The sequence below is a fragment of the Cherax quadricarinatus genome, chromosome 32 (genome assembly GCF_038502225.1).
Source record: "Cherax quadricarinatus isolate ZL_2023a chromosome 32, ASM3850222v1, whole genome shotgun sequence".
In the NCBI taxonomy this organism is placed as follows: domain Eukaryota; kingdom Metazoa; phylum Arthropoda; class Malacostraca; order Decapoda; family Parastacidae; genus Cherax; species Cherax quadricarinatus.
The window spans coordinates 16,953,472-16,979,147 of record NC_091323.1 but is presented as its reverse complement, the minus strand read 5'-3'; the positions used below and the strand labels follow the sequence as shown (position 1 = coordinate 16,979,147).

Below are 25,676 nucleotides of genomic sequence, written 5' to 3'. Positions count from 1 at the left end.
TGTAGGGAAGGGAAGGCGGGATAGGGGTCGTCCTCGAAAAGGTTGGAGGGAGGGGGTAAAGGAGGTTTTGTGGGCGAGGGGTTTGGACTTCCAACAAGCATGCGTGAGCGTGTTAGATAGGAGTGAATGGAGACGAATGGTATTTGGGACCTGGAGGAGAAAGGGGGAGAAGATAGGTTACATCAGCTGGTAGAGGAAAATGTTGGTATGAATACAAGGTCAAGAATGTATAGACGAAATCTGTAAGGGAATTATTGCTGGAGGGAGGGAGTGTTGTAAGTAAATGGGACCCTGAGGGAAGGAGCTGACCACTCGCCTCGCCCTCAGGTCGGCTCAATACTCTAGAGACCTGCCCACCAACAATAAGCCCCAGTCACCTGTAGAACAATACTGCCGTCTACTATTATTCACAGGAGATGTGGAGATGTTGCCAGGACCTGCCAAGGAGACTCCAGGAATCTATTTGGCCTGGAGTGATGGAGACGCAGAAGTGCCAAGAAGTCAGTTTGGGTCCAGCAAAAGGGCTATTATTAGACCTGGGAGACTTGAGGAAAAGCGGTAGCCAGCTCTCGTGCCACCACCATGCAAGAGGTGGAAGTTGACGGGTGAGGCTGGACGGATGAAGGGTGGCCTTGGTGCCTGAGGAGTATTGTCGTGGTGAAGATAAGCTGCTTGCTGAGTCGTGAAATTCCCAGATGCTGTGCTTTCAACGAGAGGGACCCGCATGAGCGTTCCTAAACGCCAACGAAGTCCACACAATGAGACATGGCCCAATTTAGGAAGTGCTAGGGTCGGCCAGAAGCTCTGGCTAACCCCTCTTCTAATAGAAGCAGTAGACAGATCTGGAGGTGAGATGACAAGAATACTGCAATGGCCCTATGTCCTCCTCCGTCGACCCCTTCATATTTCTGCCCAAGGATTTGTAGAGAGCTTCTCCCTGGGTCAATAGCATGGCCCCAAGTCAAGCCAACCGTGTCATTTACTACTAGCCAGTGAAGCTTGGGAAATGATGATTAGAGTGGTATTAGTATGGTATCTCTACTGCTAGGGGATGACCTATGTTATGTCAGCTGTTGGGACAAAAATGTGTTGTATATTATGTGAGCTAGCTCCTTGCCTGGAGGGATCACCGTAGAGATAGGATGTATTTTCTTTTCAGGTGGAGAACTGTAAACACCAATCGGCTCGCCGTCAGAAGAGGATTCCTTTATGTGAGGGATGGGAGGTTTTCTTTTAGTTCCTAGAAATGGGATAATGATTGGTCCTGGTTGCGATTCCTGCCTTGTCATAAATGGTCACGGTAGGGTGCAAGGAAAATGCGACATTGTGGTCGTGTAATGGTTCAGTTGCAAGTACTTAAAGGAATAATACCCGCTGGAGCTGTTTTCTACGCCAGGAAAACCTTACGAGGTTTGGCTCAATGGTTAATTAGCGAGGGTGACTACAGGAGCTAGTTTATTTCTAGTAGAGTACAGGAAGGCACTGGAGCCCGATATTTAGTTTTAAGGAGACATGACGGATAAGGAGGTTTCGTACCAGAGTCATTGTTATTCGTTTCTTGTGCTAGAATTTATTAAACCTACTGATCTGTGTGAATTCATATTATTTGCTATTGTATTGTAATAGAATAAAAGGGTTAGGATTAAAATAGTCTAATAACTTAGGACAAATTGTCCTAGTTCTCAGATATTTTAAATTGGGGGAGAAAGGGGGATGTGATGTAGTCCAGCTGGGCTTGTGAGGTCTCTGGGGAGACCTAATTTAACCAATTATATGGTCACACCTTGCCTTGGCAAAAGTCTGTAGCCACGCCCACGTCTGAGGTCTTTTGTTCTTGACGGCGTCAGACCTAGGCGTCAGGTCGTACACGTGGTTGTGGAGGGTGCTTGGACCACCATAAAAGCCCAAGGAAGAGCATGATCAGGAGATTCGAGCGGAGCTGCTGCTGGGGTGCAGAGCTCCTGAGCAGAGACTTCGAGCGGAGCTGCTGCTGGGGTGCAGGGCTCGGGAGAAGGTTGCTGAAGGCTGCTGGAGGAGACTGTTGGAGGCATTGGGCAGAATACTGGCTTGACGCAGTACTCGTGCTGTGTAGGTCTTGGGACCTGTGGCTTAGTTCCTGTGATGAACTGCCCACCGTTATCTATTCTTTTTTCTTATATTTTATTATGTTTATATATGAGTGAAGAATGGGCGAGGCATATGTTAGTGAGTAGTGTAGAGTTAATGAGAGTGTCGTGGTGGTCACCACTGACCTGTCATTACCTACCTACCTCCGCTAATCATCTCACTCCTACCACCTCGCCTGCCTCTCCCCTGCCTACATAATCCCTTACTCCCATATTCCCCACTTATATCCAATTCATTCCGAGCCCCCCCTACATGACACTGTTGGAGTGTGAGCAGGGTAATATTTAGTGAAGGGATTCAGGGAAACCCGTTTTTTTTTATATAGCCGGATTTGAGTCCTGGAAATGGGAAGTACAATGCCTGCACTTTAAAGGAGGGTTTTGGGATATTGGCAGTTTGGAAGGATATGTTGTGTATCTTTATACGTATATGCTTCTAAACTGTTGCATTCTGAGCACCTCTGCAAAAACAGTGATTATGTGTCATCATTCAATGATGATGAGAATATTTTCTTTTTGGGGATTTTCTTTCTTTTTTGGGTCACCCTGCCTCGGTGGGAGACGGCCGACTTGTTGAATATATATATATATATATATATATATATATATATATATATATATATATATATATATATATATATATATATATATATATACATATATATATATAGGAGGGGTGTTAATGTTGCAGTTTAAAAACTGTAGTGTAAAGCACCCTTCTGGCAAGACAGTGATGGAGTGAATGATGGTGAAAGTTTTTCTTTTTCGGGCCACCCTGCCTTGGTGGGAATCGGCCAGTGTGATAATAATAATAATAAATATATATATATATATATATATATATATATATATATATATATATATATATATATATATATATATTACTGTAACCACGAACGAGTGGTACTGATCAATAACACTGCGACTAGCTAAGGACTCGAACCCATGTTGTTTTGGCCCGCCTCATGGTAAGCGAAAACACATGACGGTCTAACCACAGGACCACGCAATCTTACGGATTGCGTGGTCCTGTGGGTAAGATTGCGTGGTCCTGTGGGTTAAAGCGTCATGTGTTTTCGCTCACCATGAAGCGGGCCAAAACAACATGGGTTCGAGTCGAAAAATAATCACAAAAGTAGTATAATGTGATTCTTTGACAACGTTTCGCCCACACAGTGGGTTTTATCAAGTCACAAACAGATCTGTTTGTGACTTGATAAAGGCCACTGTGTGGGCGAAACGTTGTCAATAAAGATTCACATTATACTGCTTCTGTGTTTATTTTTCCATTGTGTCGGTATTTTATACCACTTATTTACATGGGTTCGAGTCCTTGGCTAGTAGCAGTGTTGTTATTGATATATATCATATAGTGCTGCTAGTGTATTAGAACTCTGGTGCTGCCACATATGACAAGTTACAAACTTCTTTCTTTATTCATTACTTGGACTGGTCGTAACCAATCCCAGCTCAAATGTCACACAGTCACCTTCCAAGATGTAATAACAATCCAGCCACCATATATATTCAATTATTACTCGAAAACCCAATACTGGTCTCACTCAAAATATGTCAGCTATCTGGAAAAACTGCTATATAGACATAAGGTGTTCTAAATATTATCGTACAGATAACAACCAGTTTTTCTCTATTTTCATATATGTTGATACAAATATATGCAAAAAAAATATATATATACTCTAATATTCAACATGACCACGATTAGCAAATGGGCTTGAAGCCGTGCTGTGACGTATTAATCACGTTATTAAGGAAACTATACTGATTATATCTGTTTGTTATCCCATTTTGTCAGGGAAGATCACCCGATACTGGCCACTGTTGTGTAGCCAGTTCATCAGTGCCGCTGGCTTTATGAAAGACGCGTGGCAAGAAGCTGCCACAGGTGTACGCTGCTACAGACAGTGGTGTTGACTTAGATGCGAATGTGACAGTCATAAATCCTACGGGAATGACGGGCCAGGGTGGAGCAACACTTGGTTTTCAAGTCGAACTCGGTGGTCTGAGTTGCGAAACAACTTATCAAAGATATGGTTTATATATGAACAAGTCTGCTCCTCTGCACCAACCGTCTACTGCTATTTTTTCATGGTTTTCATTGAGAATATGACTGATACATCACGGAAGCAATCACAATTTGTTTCACTCTTCATTGTGGTCTTAAAATATACGAAGGTGACTACCAAACCTTAGTTTCAGCTTCAGGTACGCATGATTCTTCTCTAGTAATTTAATCCATGTACAGAGCCTCAACATGCTTCCGCGAGGTACGATTACATAACTATACCAGGAAACAATTCTTGTTGTGGGACAGGTTTGGCGACTTGTGCACTGTGCAGTATAGACGTCAACACTGTGTCACATACACCACGTGCATGCTCACAAGTACCTATACACACACACACACACACACACACACACACACACACACACACACACACACACACACACACACACACACACACACACACAAATTAGAGACGAAAGGACAGGCAGTATAAACTCCAGGGAGACCTACGCTAACTACGAGTATAGATGTTGTCACACAAGCAGTTTCTCTAGTGCAACTCTAACTAATGCAAGATAATGCGAACTGTGGAGGCAGACCGGTCACAGTGCAACATGGGCGGAGAGAAGTTACAAATATCAGGGTGAAAAGAACCAAGCATGTAAACGCTCTCGCTTCACACGCTGAGTGTCCATGATTTGATCTCTGGCAAGTGTGGAAACACTGAGAGTGTTTCCTTACACCTGTTGTCCCCGTTCACCTAGCAAGCAAGCAGGTACTTGGGTGTTAGTTGACTGGTGTGAGTCGCATCCTTGGGAATAAGATTAAGGACCACAGTGGAAATAGGACAGTCAGTCCTCGATAACGCACTGCCTTTGGGTTATCCTGGGTGGCTAAGCCTCCGGGGTTTAATACCCGAACAAACTTTTATCTTAACGTCAGCAACATACATGTGAGATTAGATAATACCGGAATAGCATTTAGGAATCCTTCAGAACCTTCCACACTACATATGTTAGGGTAATGAGTGAGTATGCTGCCCCACCACGGAATCCACATCGGGTCCAACATGCCAAGTTCGGAAAAGGTCCAAAGATTTGCAACGAGGATAGTACCAAACAATGAGAGGAATGGACCATGAGGAGGAGGTGAAGGCAATTAATCTGACGATCTTGATATTTTGCACTGTGTTCACGTTCTTTTTATGCTCTGGGAGTATTTTTAAGAGTTCAACGTTTTTCACTGACATAAAAGCAGTTTCGGTTATGTTTGGTTAATTTTAAGTAACAGTGTGTAACTTTACTAAGGCAGGTAGTGAGACTGAATTAAGAGGACCAGGATCAATGGAACAAAGGTGGAAGATGAAGACAAAGATGAGCTATATGGAAGTAAGAAAGCATTTTTTTTACTCTTAAGTTGCTTGAAAAGTACGAATAATGGTACATTTTCCATTTTGCACTTGTTATATACAAATAATAATGAAGCTCTAAACTCATAAGGGCCAGTAATATACAAAATGCATGCTGCTAGTATTATTATAATGAGAACCTAGAGGTAAACATACAAGGGTCACGCAGCGCTGATATGCTACTAGTAAATTAGATGAACTTAATGTTTGGCGTGCCATTGTTTCCTTTCATTTCGCGTAGTTATAACCTACGAACGGCTACGCATATACAATACTCCCTACTAATTATTGATTATATATTTCCTCTTCGTAATTCCCTCTTTGTAGTTACAGGAATGGATTTATGCTCCTCTATTTCCTCTTCGTAATTTCCTGTTTCTAGTTACAAGAGCGGAGATATGCTCCTCTATTTCCTCTTCGTAATTCCGTTTGTAGTTACAGGAGCGGAGTTATGCTCCTCATGTCCCAGCTACAGTAAGTTTCACATAAGTTTCAAGTGGTTGTATTGCTATTTATTTCCTCTTACATTCTACTGACCAACCCTTAAATCATTCTGCTGACCAACCCTTAAATCATTCTGCTGACCAACCCTTAAATCATTCTGCTGACCAACCCTTAAATCATTCTGCTGACCAACCCTTAAATCATTCTGCTGACCAACCCTTAAATCATTCTGCTGACCAACCCTTAAATCATTCTGCTGACCAACCCTTAAATCATTCTGCTGACCAACCCTTAAATCATTCTACTGATCAACCCTTAAATCATTCTACTGATCAACCCTTAAATCATCCTACTGATCAACCCTTAAATTCTACTGATCAACCCTTAAATCATCCTACTGGTCAACCCTTAAATCCTACTGATCAACCCTTAAATCCTACTGATCAACCCTTAAATCATCCTACTGATCAACCCTTAAATCCTACTGATCAACCCTTAAATCATCCTACTGATCAACCACTCCGAAGAAAACATGTCTAGTATCCCTTCGGGTCCACTTTTTTTCCTCAATAACTGTCGCTTCTTGTTGTCCTTGCAGCAGTTACTAAGATATTTTCTTTATTCTTTCGTGTCTTTTCATAACCTTACATATGGTTATCATGTCTCCTCCTTTCCTTCTGTCAGTTTTATCTGCTAACCATTTTTCAGCTCCTCTTTGGCTCTTTTCTTATATAACCATATTGTTTTTAGATATGGCTACCAAATATTTGGTTGCATAACCTACTGTTGGCCTAGTATTAGTTGTAATCAGCTTTATTAAAATTTCTCCATCCATATATTTATTTCAAAGCTATATTATAATTAGCCAGCGTAGAATATACGAGTTTCTCACAATTCTGTTGACAGGATTTTCCGATGACAGTGGAAAAAAAAACAAATGTCGCATAATGTGATCCTTTATTGACTATGTTTCGTCCACACAGTGAGCTTGATCAAGCCACAAACAAATCCGGTGACAACTTTGTTAGTCTCTCTTATATCCCTCTGATGCTCTCAGTGCTGTGCCACGGTCTAGGGTTTTTCACGCGGCTTCTTATCACTTTTTCCCATTTCCATTACATGTATTTACCTAGACTACATATCGTCATCACTCTATCACTATGTATTTAATTTGTTGGCAACCAAACACCTGTGCAAGGATAAGGTGAAGCAAGTAACCAGTGAAGGACAGGCTGACGCAAGTAACCAGTGAAGGACAGGCTGACGCAAGTAACCAGTGAAGGACAAGCTGACGCAAGTAACCAGTGAAGGACAAGCTGACGCAAGTAACCAGTGAAGGACAGGCTGACGCAAGTAACCAGTGAAGGACAGGCTGACGCAAGTAACCAGTGAAGGACAGGCTGACGCAAGCAACCAGTGAAGGACAGGCTGATGCAAGTAACCAGTGAAGGACAGGCTGACGCAAGTAACCAGTGAAGGACAGGTTGACGCAAGTAACCAGTGAAGGACAGGCTGACGCAAGTAACCAGTGAAGGACAGGTTGACGCAAGTAACCAGTGAAGGACAGGTTGACGCAAGTAACCAGTGAAGGACAGGTTGACGCAAGTAACCAGTGAAGGACAGGTTGACGTAAGTAACCAGTGAAGGACAGGTTGACGTAAGTAACCAGTGAAGGACAGGTTGACGCAAGTAACCAGTGAAGGACAGGTTGACGCAAGTAACCAGTGAAGGACAGGTTGACGCAAGTAACCAGTGAAGGACAGGTTGACGCAAGTAACCAGTGAAGGACAGGTTGACGCAAGTAACCAGTGAAGGACAGGTTGACGCAAGTAACCAGTGAAGGACAGGTTGACGCAAGTAACCAGTGAAGGACAGGTTGACGCAAGTAACCAGTGAAGGACACTAAGTAACTTGCACACGAAGTACAGGAGCATAACGGGAAAACTATGACAATACGAGATGCATATGCAAGACAGCCTGAGTTACACGGTGTGAGTAACATGGTCACACGGTGTGAGTTACACGGTCACACGGTATGGGTTACACGGTCACACGGTGTGGGTTACACGGTGTAGGTTCCACGGTCACACGGTGTAAGTCACACGGTGTAAATTACACTGTGTGAGTTATATGGGCACCACCAGTATGCTGATGTTCATACACATGTTAGTTATGCATCATATTCTACCTTAACACAACTACTGGTGAGTCCAAATGTTGTGCTGACGACACCAGGAATGACTTAATAAAGCGCTCTACAATGAGCAAAACAGCGTCCCAATATAGCCTGTTCTGCAACTTGTATTTTCTTCATTGCTAAATAATATCAATGGATACATTCATCTAGAATGCTTGTGAGTATATTAATACCAATCATATTGGAGCCAATAGACCTTCATTACGCCTCCTCTATACCCACATTTAATCTCATCATTAGTGATGGATAACTAGTGTAATGGAAACCTGTCAATGATCAATAATAACCCACATGGACATAGAAACTCAGAAGACTGATTGGTCTGTATATTTCGATACCCTTCTGGGATCCTCTTCAGCCTGGAGCGCAACCGAGAGAGATGCATCATAATCTACACTTTGAAAATCCTAGAAGGAATGGTCCCTAATCTGCACACAATCACTCATTACGAAAGCAAAAGACTTGGCAGGCGATGCAACATACCCCCAGTGAAAAGTAGGGGCTCCATTAGTACACTAAGAGTAAGCACAATAAGTGTCCGGGGCCCAAGACTGTTCAACAGCCTCCCACCAATCATAAGGGGAATTACCAATATATTCTCAAAAGCCACTTAATCACCCTAGACTAAATGCTAAATACTCAGAACTCACATGCTCAAGATGTATTCCCATATCATAATTTCAACAATTACCTTTGAACCTTTTATCCATTGTCGACAGGAATATAACTGAACCATTGTTTTCACAAAAAGCATTTCTGAATATATGAATATATCTTTCGTCTTATATAAATTAGATTCACTTATAATTAATAACCTACTGTACAACTATGATATAATTATTCTACTGTATAACTATGATATAATTAATAATAACCTACTGTACAACTATGATATAATTAATATTCTACTGTACAACTATGATATAATTCTTAGTGTTAAGCAGTCAGTAAGCCAATAATGTTAAGTCGGCCCATAATGCCTAGGCATAATAGAGGCTCTCTTTGCAACCCTTTATTGTAAATACATAATCTCAATGTACTATTTGCAAAGACACAAATAAATAAATAAATAAATAAATAAATAAATAAATAAATCCCTGGTTGTCTTCAAGAGGAAGCCGGATCAGCCGGGCTATGGTTCGTACGTTGGACTACGTGCGGCCAGCAGCAACAATCTCGTTGATCAGGACCTTATCCACCAGGAGGCCTGGTCATGGACCGGGCCGCGGGGGCATTGACCCCCGGAATACCCTCCAGGTAGGTAGGTAGTAGTAGACGCATCAGGCCTATTATCATTATTGCTATTATCATACTCATGTGTGGAACGTCAAAACAATCAGGGCCACACATCGACTGCTGGGATTGGAAGGTAGTCACATTGAATCCAAAGAAGTTCAGGTTCAATTCCTTGGAACCAGGAACCTTCCTTGAAGGGGGCCAACCTTGCACAAATTCTTCAAAGACTAAACGGTGGACTTGCAGGACCAGTTGATCAACCACATGACCTTCGTGTGCCCTTAGCCACTTATTTTTTGTGCTCTGCTATTTTCAGCGTGGATCTTGGTTTAAACCCACCGTCGCTTTGTAAATATTGGTGATTACATGCTTGTAGCTACAGCAGCAGAGCTATGCTTGTGGTGTGTTGTCTGCAGTGCTGGTAACTACAACTGAGGTATGCTTGTGGTGTGTTGTCTGCAGTGTTAGTAGCTACAGTAGAGCTATGCTTGTGGTGTATTGTCTGTAAAGTTCGTAACTACAGCGGAGTTATGCTCTGCAGACACAATAGTGTCTGTAGCTACAGGAGCAGACTTTCCTGCTGGAATCTCGTCTTCAGCATTTAATCACATTTTTGTTGTAAGTTCCCAATTATTTAAGCGTTTAACACCTTCCCTTGTAAACTATTCCACTCTGTGATACAAATATCAGGCGTAAAAGTCCCGAGAGTTCTGCTTAGCAAGACTAATATTAATATACGAAATGAACACTTATATATCTTAATTTCAATGAAAATAGCCGACAAGTGGAGTTACCCGCTAACACTAATTACCAGCGAATGGTGCCAATGTTCACACGGAATTAAACATTCGCAGATGTTATGTAAATACTGAGTGTAGCAAGAGTGTGACGTGTTAACTATACTATCACCTGTCAGTGTAGCAAGAGTGTGACGTGTTAACTATACTATCACCAGTCAGTGTAGCAAGAGTGTGACGTGTTAACTATACTATCACCAGTCAGTGTAGTAAGAGTGTGACGTGTTAATTATACTATCACCAGTCAGTGTAGCAAGAGTGTGACGTGTTAACTATACTATCACCAGTCAGTGTAGTAAGAGTGTGACGTGTTAACTATACTATCACCATTATTATTATAATCAAAAAGAAGCGCTAAGCCACAAGGACTATACAGCGCTGCAGGGCAGGAAGGAAGCGAGGGCATCAGGTGGCAAAAGGGAGATGGATGAGCAACAGGTTACGGATAACAGCGGGGCAGTGGATGGTGAAAGGGTAAAGGGCAGCAAGAGACTGAACCAGAAAGGGCTGAGGGGAGTGTGAAAAGTATCATCAGAGTTTGTGGAGTAAATCAGTCGTTGTCAAGAAGTCAATGAGAGAGTCAGGATTAAAGGAGGGTCCATCAGCAAGAAGGGAAGGTAAAGAGAGAGTAGGAGAACGAAGACGACGTTGGAGGTAAATTCTGCGTGCTCGTTGATAGAGAGGGCAGTCTAACAGAATGTGGCTAATCGATACTGGAACTTGACACTGCTCACAGAGAGGAACAGGGTGCCTCTCCATGAGATACCCATGAGTAAGACGAGTGTGGCCAATGCGAAGGCGGGAGAGAGTGGTCTCCCAACCTCGGCACTGATGACAAGAAGACGGCCAGTAACCTATGCTCGGTTTAATAGAATGAAGTTTGTTACCGAGCAGAGTTGACCAACGTTGTTGCCAACGGGTGCGAAGGTGGGTAGCTATTGCAGCAAAATAGTCTAGAAATGGAACACCTCGATAGGAAATTGGTAGGTCATATACTGCTGACCGCGCAGCAGTGTCTGCCTGTTCATTGCCCTGTACGTCGACATGACCAGGGACCCAACAAAAAACAATATCTTTATGTTTGGTAGAGATACGGCGTAGCCAAAGTTGGATACGGAGAACTAGGGGATGAGATGTATCAAATTTTCGTATAGCCTGTAGAGCACTAAGGGAGTCTGAGACTACTACAAATGATGACACAGGCATAGATGCGATACGAATAAGTGCTGCAAGAATGGCATACAGTTCAGCAGTAAAAATGCTAGCTGAAGATAGTAAATGCCCTCGTACGACGCTGTCCGGAAACACTGCTGCGAATCCGACGCCGTCTGAAGACTTAGAGCCATCTGTGTACACAGCGGTGGCATGAGAATGAGAGTGGAAGTGATCAAGAAAAAGAGAGCGGGAAGCCACCGTAGGCAGTTGAGCTTTCGAGCAAGGGAGTGAGAAAGAACAGACCCGAACAGCTGGAACTTCCCAGGGGGGTAGGGAAAAGTGAGATGCTACATGAACATATAAAGGTGGTAACTGAAGGGAAGACAAGAGTGAAAGTAGGCGAAGAGAAAAGGGACGGAGCAAACAGGGGCGGCGAACGAATAAAGAATGTCTACTAATATCGGTGACCATTCTATAAATGGAAGGATTGTGTAGATCGTGAGAGCGTACATAGTAACGAAGGCAATGGGCATCACGGCGATCAGACAAGGATGGAACATTTGCTTCTGTATAGAGGCTCTCAACAGGGGAAGAGCGAAAAGCACCAAGGCACAAACGTAAGCCTTGGTGATGGATAGAGTTAAGGCTAGAGAGAGTAGCAGTAGAGGCCGCGGAATAAATCTGGTCACCATAATCGAGTTTCGATAAAACGAGGGCTGAATGTAGGCGAAGCAGAGTTCGACGATCAGCTCCCCAGGAAAGATGAGCAAGGGTTTTAAGAAGGTTTAGCCGGCTGTGACAAGTTGCCTTCAGAGAGGTAATGTGAGGTTTCCAGGTTAACCGACGGTCAAAGAGAAGGCCTAGAAACCTGACTGTATCACGTTCGGGGATACGGGAGCCATAGAGATACAAAGGATGATCGGAGATAACAGAGCGTCTAGTGAAAGTAATTTGGTGAGTTTTGGTACTTGAAAATTTAAACCCATGTGTGGTGGCCCAAGTGGAAACACGGTCGACCGCATGCTGGAGAGAAACTGCAATAAGGTGACAGTCAGCGCCTGCACAAGCAATAGCGAAGTCATCAACATAGAGTGATGACCAAATATTGGGTGGAAGAACAGAGGCCAAATCATTTATAGCAAGGAGAAAAAGTGTTGTGCTTAGAACACATCCCTGAGGGACACCTTCAGCTTGGACGAAGTCCGGGGAAAGAACATTATTGACTCGAACACGGAAATGTCTGTCAGTTAAAAAGTTCTTAAGGAAGGATGGTAGATTGCCTCGGAGGCCTAAGGAATGGGCCTGGGCCAAAATATTATACCTCCAAGTTGTGTCATATGCCTTCTCAAGGTCAAAAAATATGGCAATAACTGAGTGATTATTCGCAAAGGCATTACGAACATACGTATCCAAGCATAGTAAGGGGTCTATGGTAGAACGACCCTTACGAAAGCCATATTGACTAGCGGAGAGACTGTTGTGAGTCTCTAAATACCACATTAAACGTCGATTTACGAGGCGTTCCATCACTTTGCAAACTGCACTTGTAAGAGCGATGGGGCGATAGTGGGAGGCATCATGTCCTGTAGTACCCGGTTTGCGGAAAGGGAGAACAATGGCAGATTTCCACAGCTGGGGAAGAACTCCTTGTGCCCAAATAAGATTGAAGAGGTGTAAGAGGACTACAAGGGCTGACCGATGTAAATGTTGTAACATACGAATATGAAGGTCATCAGGCCCAGCTGCCGATGATCGGCAAGCTGAGAGCGTTGCCTCCAGTTCTTGAAGTGTAAAAGGCACATTATACTGTTCTTCTCCGAGAGAAGAAAAGTCCAAGGGTACTAACTCTCTGGCAGACTTTGAGGAAAGAAACGAGGGGCATAGATGGAGCCCTCGGGAAATACGGACCAGATGTGTGCCAAGTTCAATGGCAACGTCGAGAGGGTTTGCTATATCAACACCAGTGACCCGTAGAACAGGAGCCGGGTCAGGAGAGTATTTACCACTCAATTTCCTCACTTTTTTCCAGACTGCACTCATAGAAGAAGCAGAGGTGATGGTGGAAACATAGTCTCGCCAACAAGTGCGTTTAGCTTCACGGATGACACGGCGAGCGATCGCACGCTTCTGCTTAAAATCAACAAGTCTCTCAGCGGTTCTATTGTACCGGTACCTGCCCCATGCAGCACGTTTCAAACGTACTGCACGAGCACAAGCAGGAGACCACCAAGGCACGCACTTCTGAGAATGCCTGCCTGAGGTGTGGGGTATAGAATGAGAAGCTGCGGTATAAACTGATGTCGAGAAGATGTGTAGGAGCTCATCAATGGAGGATGAAGAAGGAACCTCACTAAAAGCAGTGAGGTGTGAGTAAAGATCCCAATTTGCCCGATCAAATTGCCAGCGAGGGCTACGGGAAGGTGGTGAATAGGAAGGAGAAGTAAGAATGATCGGAAAATGATCGCTGTCATGTAAGTCTGGTAGAACAGACCAGGTGAAGTCTAGTGCAGTGGAGGAAGAGCAGACTGATAGATCGATGCAAGAGAGAGTATGAGTACGAGGATCAAAATGGGTGGGAGTACCCGTATTTAAAACATGGAGGGGGTGAGAGGCAAGAAAAGCCTCCAACTGAATGCCACGTGAGTCACAATGAGACCCCCCCCAGAGGAAATGGTGGGCATTAAAATCACCAAGTAACAGAAGTGGTGGTGGTAAGGATGAAACAAGAAAGGCAAAGTCTGGGATAGAAAATGCTCGAGAAGGAGAGAGATATAAAGAACATATTGTAAACCACTTATTCAAGTGGATACGGGCTGCAGTGTAATGCAGCGAGGTATGGACAAATAGTTGACAGTACGGAATATCATTGCGTAGAAGAAGGGCACTTTCATTAAAGGTCCCATCTGAGAAAGGATCCGAAGAATACAATAAATTATAGCCTGAGATAGGTTGGAAAACAGCCGAGTGTAATTTTGGTTCTTGTAAGCAAGCACCAACAGGGGAAAACCTGGAAAGCAACATCTGAAGCTCACCCCGATTACCCCTGAGGCCGCGGATATTCCACTGTAAATAGGCCATGATTGGCGATGAAGAAAATATCAGGAATCTGTAGGTAAAGGCACCTACGGACTAGAGGGGTTAGAAAAGTCAACGTGTGGTGGCATTGGAAGATGTTCAAGTAGCGAAGGAACGGAGCGTTGCGAAGAATGGGGTTGTGAAGATGGAGGAGAGGGAAGAGAAGGAACAGGAAGTGAATCAGTGTCCATTGAAGGTTTAGTCTCTGCAATATATTCTGAAATGGCTTCAAGTGTTTCTGAATTCAAAGATGTATGGGAAACCATATTGGAGATAGGAGGAGGAGGGTGAGTAAAGATTGGGACAGTAATGGACTGTACCAAAGTAGAGGGGGAGGGAAAAGTGTAAGGGACTGGAGATGAAGTGTGGGGGGGGACAGAAGAGGTAGAAACCTGGGAGGTGACAGAAGAGGGAGAAACTTGGGAGGGGACGGGGGTGGAAGGCATAGTACGAGGAGGAGGGTGAATCTCCACACTTGTAATAGAGCCAGAGAGAGGGGAAGAACTAGGTACAGAGACTGGAAAGGTAACGTGTGGAGGTGGAAGAAGGGAAGGAAGGGGCAAAGAAGATTTGAGCAATGTGGATTTTTTGGACTTCTGAGTAGAGGGGCGATTGGTATTAGGTGTCGTACGAGGTCTTGTCGATACTGGGGCTTGTGAGGAAGGACGCGAAGATGTGAGAACAGACTGAGTTGTAGTCGGGACGTCAGAGCCAAGGACAGCAAAAGGATTAGATGCCGTAATGGCTATGGGAGGGGTAACAACAGAGGAGGCTGCAGAAGATGGGACCCCAGAAGTGGGGGGATGTTTGGAAACACGAGAATAAGAAACACGGGGTAGTCTCCCTTGGAGGCGGAGATGAGTAACTGCCATAGCATAAGGGAGACCTTCTGCCTCTTTGAGGCAACGGATTTCACGTTCATTTAAGTAGACCTGGCAACGGCGGGAGTACGAAGGGTGAGCTTCATTACAATTAAGGCAAGATGGAGGTTGACTGCAAGATGTATTAGAATGGTTGTCGGCACCACAGACTGGGCATTCGGCCATAGATCTGCAATATTTCGCTGGGTGACCAAAACGCCAGCAATTTCTACATTGTTGCGGTGTAGGTATCACCTTTCGAACTTGTAACCGATGTCCCGCGACATATACAGAGGACGGGAGTTCTCGGCTGTCAAAAGTTAAACGAGCCACATTGCAAGGGTAACGTCTCCGCCCCCGGGCAGGAAGGACATAAGTGTCTACTTTGAGGATTGGGAGATCCTGGAGTTCCAGCTGTTCAAAAATGTCATTGCCACATGACTGGAAATTCTGTTGGACTATGGTATGGGGCAGAATGACAGTACCACTACAAGAATTGAGAGAAAGATGTTTTTCAATAGTGATAGGAGTAGTATCGATATTCGAAAGGAGAGAAAGATCATGAGCTTGGGTAGCATTCTGGACAGTGACGATGCGCGTACCGCTCTTGAGAGCGTGAAATGAAATATCTCTGCCAACATGACGCAGGAGCGCTTTGGCAATACTATGGTCAGAAAGGTAGGCAGAAGAAGAAGTTGGTCTTAAAGTAAAGAATTTAGTCCATTGTGTGGTCCGAAACTGAGCGTGGAGAGGGAGTGCTTGACGTGTCGGTCGTTTCCGAGTAGAATGGGAAGGTAACGACGGAGCATCATCAGGAGATTGACGTTGGCGTTTAGGAGTAGGACCGGAGTTGGTCCGGCATGAAATGGGTGGGCGATTCGAAAATTGCCGTACCGTAGAGGGAGAAGCCGGAAGCATAGTCAAAGGAGAGCGGAGTTCAGACAAATCGAAGGAGTCAGTCGAAGCCCCGGTACCTGAAGCGGGTGAGGAAACAGCACCAGCAAGAGGTACAGGGGCATCAGGAGTGTCCGAAGAGTGGTCTAAACACAAGGCAGGGTCAGAATGGGGTGCGGTATCAAGAAGGGGCCCGGGGGTAGTGGTTTCATGGACTAGGGCTGCCATGGTTAGGTTACTCCTTTGCTTTTTGTTTTTAAGAAAAAAAAAGAAAGAAGAAAAGAAAATAAAAACAAAAAAAAGAATAAAAAAAGGGGGGAGCGGGGAGGAATAGTTCCCAGGAGGAATGAAAGGGCCGGAAATCTCCCTCCGCGCCCAAGAGGACTCGACACCGCTAGTAGCGCAGATGCAGCATGGAACCCGTGCCATACCCTACCCTTCATGCCAGTAAACCAGCAATCCGGGATAGCAACCTCACATCTGCCGAGCTACCTCGGTGGACAAAAGAGAGGGCGGCCGGATATCCGCCACAAAGCATACCTCCTTCAGCCACCACCCCCGGAATCCGAAAGGTGGCTTCCAGAGATACACCCGTCGCCCAAAAGACACCCAAAGCTACTCCGGGATACCGGAGAGGGATCGGGACATCCCTAGGCAATCCAGATTCCACGGCAAACTACGCCACCGCCAAGAAACCTCAACGGAATGGGATCGACCCCGGTGTCCTTTCCCCTACCTAGGAACTAGCACGCCTGTGGGAGAAATCACGAAGGCTAAAAAGAGGAAGGGCAAAAGGGAGGGGTGAGGAGGAGGAGGAGGAATGGAAAAAGGGGAGGATGGGGAGGATGGGATAGGGGAGGGGAGAATGGGGGGTAATTAGGTTCGGTCTGAGGAAGAAGACCGACAGGGCTAATTCCTCAGACCAAGAGCCTCTTCACCACGCCAAGGAGCCCCCCTTGAAGAGGTATACTATCACCAGTCAGTGTAGTAAGAGTGTGACGTGTTAACTATACTATCACCAGTCAGTGTAGCAAGAGTGTGACGTGTTAACTATACTATCACCAGTCAGTGTAGTAAGAGTGTGACGTGTTAACTATACTATCACCAGTCAGTGTAGCAAGAGTGTGACGTGTTAACTATACTATCACCAGTCAGTGTAGTAAGAGTGTGACGTGTTAACTATACTATCACCAGTCAGTGTAGCAAGAGTGTGACGTGTTAACTATACTATCACCAGTCAGTGTAGTAAGAGTGTGACGTGTTAACTATACTATCACCAGTCAGTGTAGTAAGAGTGTGACGTGTTAACTATACTATCACCAGTCAGTGTAGTAAGAGTGTGACGTGTTAACTACACCATGGTCACTGTAGCAAGAGAGTGACGTGTTCCTAGACCAGTGTCGTCACACTAACTGTGACTTGACAATGGCCCAAAAACGAAAGAAACGTGGTTATAACTTTTTTTTCATAAGTATTAGTTTTTGTACAAATTGTTCCAGCCAGGTTACTGTATTCTTCAAAAAGTTTGAATATCTATGTCATGTTTATATATGATAATAAATGCCCCAACACTCAACTTCACCCTCAGCAGGCAATGATTTTTTTAGAAAGGTAAATCAATATAAAACACTGGCAAAAAAGTGGCAAGAGTACCGAGTGAGGCATTACTGGGTTTTATGTCAAACTGAAACACAATGACGCTGAATTCTCTCTAAGAAGTGAAATTTATAAACGGGGTAACTTTCTAAACCCAGGAATCTTAAGCTATCATTATTACACTCATGGAGGGGTCATAGAGCGCCTGGGGGAATGAGAGACAATCAGGCTCAAGCCAAGGCAAGGGAGGATAGGTCCAGTTCCTTGGATGAAGAGTTCCTCACCAGTATCAAGGTACCTTGAGGAAGCAGGAAGCCTAATAAAAAAAGTGAGATGGGGAAGGAAAGTTTAAACTGTCTTCCTCGACTCTCCCGAGCTGTGGTACCCCTGAATCAATAGCTTATTTAACCTACAGAATAATATATACTGTTTATAACATAAATAGCTAATGACATTCCATGGTTAAATAAGACAGGAGAGAGAGAGAGAGAGAGAGAGAGAGAGAGAGAGAGAGAGAGAGAGAGAGAGAGAGAGAGAGAGAGAGAGAGAGAGAGAGAGAGAGAGAGAGAGAGAGAGAGAGAATAAGGGGGGAGAATAATTCACCTAAATCCATCTAACACAATCTTTTCACCAACTCGCGGGTTATAACAAGAAACTCACAACTTTCCCCCGTCCAACAGCAAAACACCAAATATATAAATGGTATAAAAGTGTGTGTGTGTGTGTGTGTGTGTGTGTGTGTGTGTGTGTGTGTGTTATATTGAAGCGAATATGCTGTATGCGTAATGCAAAAATGCATAATTATATTTTTCATTAAATTGAAACTTGAAAAATATTTTAGGTATACCTGTAATCTTGCGACCCACTATAAATGGTCCTGCGATCTACTGGTAGACTGACATCGACGTTTACCCAACCCTGGTCTAGACTCTAAGACCAACAACTATCTTCTATTATCCGGTTGGCTTTGGGGTTCAATAACTATATATTATCTAGTTTGCTTTGGGGTTCTGGGAGCTAGTTTCCTGGAGTTACAACTGGACAGACTATGTCGAGAGTTTGGAGGGTGGGTATCGGTAGCCCTTGTAGGTTACCTGGAGGTTATTCCGGGGATCAACGCCCCCGCGGCCCGGTCCACGACCAGGCCTCCCGATGGATCAGGGCCTGATCAACTAGGCTGTTACTGCTGGCCGCACGCAGTCCAACGTACGAGCCACAGCCCGGCTGATCCGGCACTGACTTTAGGTATCTGTCCAGCTCTCTCTTGAAGGCAGCCAGGGGTTTATTGGCAATTCCCCTAATGCTTGATGGGAGGCTGTTGAACAGTTTTGGGCCCCGAACACTTATGGTGTTTTCCCTTAGTGTACCAATGGCGCCCCTACTTTTTATTGGGGGCATTTTGCATCGCCTGCCCAGTCTTTTACTTTCGTAAGGAGTGATTTCTGTGTGCAGATTTGGGACCATTCCTTCCAAGATTTTCCAAGTGTAGATTATGATATGTCTCTCCCTCCTGCGTTCCAACGAGTACAAGTCAAGTGCTTCCAAGCGTTCCCAGTAGTTAAGGTGCTTGACAGAACTTATACGTGCAGTAAAGGATCTCTGTACACTCTCTAGATCTGCGATTTCACCTGCTTTGAATGGAGATGTTAATGTACAGCAGTATTCCTGCCTAGAGAGAACAAGTGATTTGAAAAGGATCATCATGGGTTTGGCATCTCTCGTTTTGAAAGTTCTCATTATCCATCCTATCATTTTCTTTGCACGTGCGATCGTGGCACTGTTGTGATCCTTGAAAGTGAGATCCTCAGACATTACTACTCCCAGGTCCCTTACATTATTTTTCCGCTCTATTGTATGGCCTGAGTCAATAGTATACTCTGTTCTAGTTATTATCTCCAGTTTTCCATAACGGAGTAGTTGGAATTTGTCCTCATTGAACATCATATTGTTTACCGTTGCCCACTGGAAAACTTTGTTTATATCTTCTTGGAGGTTAACCGCGTCCTCAGCAGATGACAGCCTCATGCAGATCCTAGTATCATCCGCAAAGGATGATACGGTGCTGTGGTGTACATCTCTGTTTATGTCTGATATGAGGATAAGGAATAAGATGGGGGCGAGTACTGTGCCTTGTGGAACAGAGCTCTTCACTATGGCAGCCTCCGATTTAACTCTGTTGACCACTACTCTTTGTGTTCGATTTGTTAGGAAGTTGAAGATCCATCTCCCCACTTTCCCAGTTATTCCTTTAGAACGTATTTTATGGGCTATTACGCCATGATCGCATTTGTCAAATACTTTTGCAAAGTCTGTGTATATTACATCTGCATTCTCCTAACCGAGATCAGAAACCCAACATTCTCCGCACCTACAGTAAATTGAGCTTATTAGTATTAATGTAAGCATACAGGTTTTAGATGTAACACATAACTGAGCATAAATAAAGCCCTATATTATTATAATTTACATAATAATAATAATAATAATAATAATAATAATAATAATAATAATAAAGTTTATTTCTTTGTAAAGGTTACAATCTGTAATTACAATTTTGATTTGCTAAGTACAAAGATAGCCACTGTCATGCCCAGGCATTTCGGGCAAACTAATCCTAATACATAGTAACTAATTAAAACTAGATAAGAGAATAGTACATAGTAATTATACTTAAAACTAAACATAAAATAGTGGTTAGCTGTTTTACAATTTTATTTTGACTTAATAAATCTTATGTATACTTAGTAGAAAATCTAATTTACAAGGAATGGTGCAGGTTTTAATATTTTATGGAATGGCAGAATTAAAAGCCAGGTGGTCACATGACAAAACTAGTCAGTAGATGTTTGGTTGATTTGGTTAATATTGTGAGATAAGATGATTTTTTAGCAGAGTCCTAAATTTATAAGTTGTCTGGGGATCCTTGACCTGTTCCAGTAGCGAGTTCCAGATCTTTGGGCCTTTTATGTGCATAGCGTTCTTGCATAGTGAGTCTTACTCGAGGGATGTTGAAAAGTGCCTTATGCCTTGTACTGTGACTGTGCATTCTGTTGTAACTGTCGAGGAGTAGTTTTAGGGTAGGGTTTACAGTGGAGTTTCAAGTTCTGTATATGTAGTAGGCACAATAATAAGAGTGTATGTCTTGTATATTTAGCAAGTTGAGTCTTTTGAAAAGTGGTGGGGTGTGTTGTCTAGCACAGGAGCAGGTTATCACCCGCACAGCAGCTTTTTGTTGGATTATTAAGGGTCTAAGGTGGTTGGCAGTGGTTGAGCCCCAGGCACAGATACCATAGGTGAGCTAAGGATATATTAGAGAGTGGTACATGGTAAGGAGAGTCGTTTGTGGTACATACTAGCGCATCTTGGAAAGGATTCCTACTGATTTGGAAACTTTCTTGGCTATATGATGGGTATGGGACTGAAATTTAAGATTACAGTCAAGGAGAAGACCTAGAAATTTGCCCTCCGTGTGTCTTGATATAGGGGAGCCATTTAACAGTATGTTGAGTTGAATATTTGAGGCTCTGCTGCCAAACAGCATGAAGTATGTTTTGTCTATGTTGAGTGTGAGTTTGTTGGTCATCATCCAAGCATATATCTTTAGCAGTTCATTGTTTACAGTGTTTTCAAGCACAGCTGGGTCTGAATGGGAGTAGACATGTAGTGTCATCTGCGAATAGAACTGGTGTAAGGAGTTGAGATGCATTGGGGAGATCATTGATGCAGATGAGAAAGAGGAGTGGACCTAGGACACTACCTTGGGGTACTCCTACAGTTACAGGTTGGATAAAGGAGTTGACTCCATTTGCATGTAGATACTGGTGTCTGTCGTTAAGATAGGATTTTAGATAAAGAGAATGTCCTCTTATGCCGAAATGATTCAGTGTGAGGTGCAAGAGATTGTGGTCGACTGTGTCAAACGCTTTTCGTAGGTCGATAAAGAGCCCCAGGGGATATTCATTCTTATCGAGAGCTGTGTATATTAGGTCAAGCATTTGTATAATAGCATCATTCGTGCTTTCTCTCTCTCTCTCTTTTTTTGGTCTAAATCCAAACTGGCATGGATTAAGTATATTGGTGAATGTAAGGTGGGAGTAAAGTCGCTTGTGTATTATTTTTTCAAATATCTTGGAGAGTAAGGGCAAGTTTGATATGGGTCTGTAACTGTTCAAATCACTTAGAATTCCACCTTTGTGGATCGGGGTGACCCTTGTCTTGAGTATGGATGGGAAGGTTGAGGATGCTATAGATTTGTTAAATATTGTTGCAATAATGGGCGACAGTTCTGGTGCAGCTTTTTTGTGAGTGGCAGCAAGTTATCTAGATCACCTGTTTTTTACTGATTAGTTGAGATTAGTTTTTTACTGATTAGTTGGGATTAGTTGGAGCTAGAAATAGAGTATTTGGATAGTTGCCAGTGAGGTACTCGCTTGGATGGGTATTTGAGCTAGGTTTGAAATATCCTAAGGAGAGTAACATGTAGTCCTATATGGACAGCTTCTTATTTTGAAAATGAATAAACACGAACATATCTAAAACAAATTTAATCACTAAATTTAGTGCACTTTGTGTATCGTTGCTTAAAAGTATTACAAAATGATGAATACAGTACTAACACAAAGCCTGTAGTATGCACAGCATTTCGGAAACTGTGCCTGTGGAAAATTGTATTTATCTGAATGTAACTAATTATGTACATAACAGTAAATGATAACAAAGATAATTATTATTTATCAATGTTACATAGACAAGTAGGAATTTGGGACACGTAGGTCGCAAAAAATGTCCCCCTTCGATACCTACCACTGTCATAACCACAAGTTGCTCTGGACCTATTAATTAAATGAAATATACATACACCAGGAATACTGGTAAATATATAAATTTGTGGACTGTATATTAAAAATAATAAATGGTTATACATATACACAATTACATAACAGAAGGAAAATATATCTTAATATCACTCACCAATTTGACTGGAGATTAATGTATATCATACTCAGAAAACCTCACTCTAACTAAATCTATGAAAATAATGCTGGCCAGAATTACACACAAATCTAGAGAGCTTATCTGAGGTTCCTGGAGCTGTCTTGTCCAGTCGTCTGATATCTCAAGTTATGCAGGAATGCACATCCACCAATTTCGCCTCCTATTTGAGAGGTGTCAACACAATTTTAACCTCTAGAGCACGAAAAATTCTTCCCATTACACCAACGTTTGTACAAAATTCAAAAAACTAAGATGGCGAGTCTCGTCTGCACAGACGCAGGCTTTCCGTTTTCTATGACGTAAATATTATTAAATACAGTATGGCCATCTATTTACATATAAATACTGAATTTCTGGAAAATATATACAGTATTTTCCACAGTGCCTATGGTTAATTAGTTAATTGGGTTTAAAGCCTATCGACTGCTCAATGGGTCATAAATAAAAGCTGCATGTAACTTATTCACCACCAGTCAAGAATATGTATTAAAGTAAATACATTGTGTAAACAGTGTTATGACCTTTTGAAAGGTTTTTGCCTACTCCTTCTTCCCTATTATTATTATAACCATAACTAAGCGCTAAACACATAAGGGACAGTGCTTCTGTCTTCCCTATATAGTTTACCTCACACCTCTCCTGAGGAGGGGGAGCATTGATACCGGCGAGTTGCTCTTGATCTAAGGGACTGGAGCTGTCTTCCCTTTTCCTGAATCACAGTAGTTGATTGCTTCCCATTACCAAAGATGCTTTATGACCTCTACTGGTTTAGTGCTCCCCATGAATGTACTACTACTGCTGCTGCTACTACTACTACTACTACTACTACTACTACTACTACTACTACTAATAATAATAATAATAATAATAATAATAATAATAATAATAATAATAATCACTATATAGTTACTTTGCGACATATAAGCTTCTTGTAGTATTTTTTTCAATTTAGTATCATGCCGAGTGTCCCATTATACATTTATTACACTCATAAATTTGTTAATTTCTTTGAGGCTACGTAGAGAAAAGGGCAATCGAAATTATCAAATAAAATGTGAACTCTAACGGACATACTGCAACTCAACGCGATCAATACATTAGTCACTCCTTCCACTGCTGGCTTCTCTCTTAAACTTAATAAGTTTATTAGGTATACATAAATATAATTATAATACATAGTATAACACGCTTAAATTACCTAGGATAACCCAAAAAAGTTGAAGTGACTTATTTCCACCGGGGTCTTTGTAATATCTTAATATTTAAAACCTCGCTATAAATTATAGTAGAAATCAAGTCAGTGTCTGAACTATATAAAGTATTTAACAAGGATATAAAGTGAGGACCCTGGACTAGCTCTGACATGATTCAGAATAGTAAAGAAACATATATACTGCTGAACAAGCGCAGCTCTTCTCAGTTCTCCACTGTAGGTATACTTGACAAGCCTATTATTGTATTTTTGTATGTGATAGTTTATTGCATTTTTGTTCAAGTGTAGTGAAGAACATCATTAATTATATAAAAACAAACCAATATTCAAATTGCAACATGGGAGGTGTAGCATCTTCGAATATCAACACGGTCTTCCTCCATCATGAACAGCATTTTTTCCCAATGTGTCATAATAATGAGCTGTCATGGTCAAAAAGTAAGCTTGTTGATACACTGGAGAGGAAGTCACTATTATAGTGTCAGGTTTACATCCGTTTTCTACACGTGACAAGTTTTGTTTATTTATTAATATTATCAAAAATTAAGTACGTATTTCCATCTCCAGTTTTGACCAAGTTACAAAATTCGAGATGTGACAACTTATGTGTCATTACTAACGCTACCACGGGAATTATAGAGAAAATACAGTATATAAGATGAGGAAGTTGCAGAGTCCTGGAGACAATAACAAGACTGCAGGGAGGCACCTATGTCAAGCCTCACACATAATAACACGCTCGCCGGTTATAATTACGCGTTTTTCGCCAAACACCATAGACCAGACTGACCTGTGAGAGGAGCTCTTCCTTATGTGGCGTAAGACTCATGTTGGTGTCGGTGTCGTGGTGGTGGGAGGAGTGAGATGTAGAGGAAGTATGTGTGTCCCCTGGGTCACTGCCGGAGCTCTGGCCCCGGAATGACCCTCTCCAGCTCTCCCACCCGAACACTCGCATCTCTTCAAGATAATATTAATAACCACTTGATATTCTGGTAAATAGATGCTCTTGTAGATCGTTGATAAGATTATATCACAGCAGATTGTTCGATATTTAGTGTGAAAAAGGTACGTGTCATGTATTAGTTTGCAAGTGTAACTGAAGGAGTCCACTGCTTCACATTAAATTTTTTCCCGGAAAATATTTAGCAGTTGCTAAGCTGAATTGTCAGGTGTTGACGGTGTAAGTAACTCTTGGCTAGTGAAGTTAAGGTTTGCGTTAATACGCAAACCTTACCTCAGTCCAGCCAAGCCTTCAGTTGCCATGTATCAGCGCCTCTCTCAACTTCACAGCTCTGTCTCAGGGCTCTTATCAATTTTCATTAAGTGTTGCGTTCCAGCAGACATTTAGCAGTGTGTTTGAAGTGAATAAAGCAGCCGAGTGATGAAAACACAGGAAGAATGTCTCACCATCACAATCTTCATGATGATGCTCAGAGGAAACCCAGCACAACACTGCCAGACGTACCTTCAACTTGTACACATTCAATAATATAATAACTTTTCTATTATATAATCATTATAATAATGAGTTTTTTATAACATACAACTGTCGCTGCTTTTTAAATACATAGTCACAAAATACGAGGATAATAATGTATCAGGGGAGGCAGACTGACGTCTATTATTGTTCAGTTAGAGTCAATAAGTATTT

The 25,676-nt window shown here is 42.6% G+C and overlaps 1 protein-coding gene across 2 annotated transcripts in view; it reads right to left on the bottom strand.

The window, feature by feature from the left end:
- Window positions 1–25,392, bottom strand: part of LOC128690299 (SEC14-like protein 2) — a 187,909-nt gene extending 162,517 nt beyond the window's left edge. The window contains exon 1 of one of the 2 annotated variants that reach the window (XM_070090481.1): window positions 24,816–25,392. In XM_070090481.1, coding sequence (XP_069946582.1) covers window positions 24,816–24,980 — 165 coding nt within the window. In that variant the 5' untranslated portion in view covers window positions 24,981–25,392. The remainder of the gene's footprint in view (window positions 1–24,815) is intronic. The other variant, XM_070090482.1, reaches the window with a different exon arrangement.
- Window positions 25,393–25,676: the final 284 nt, after the last annotated feature.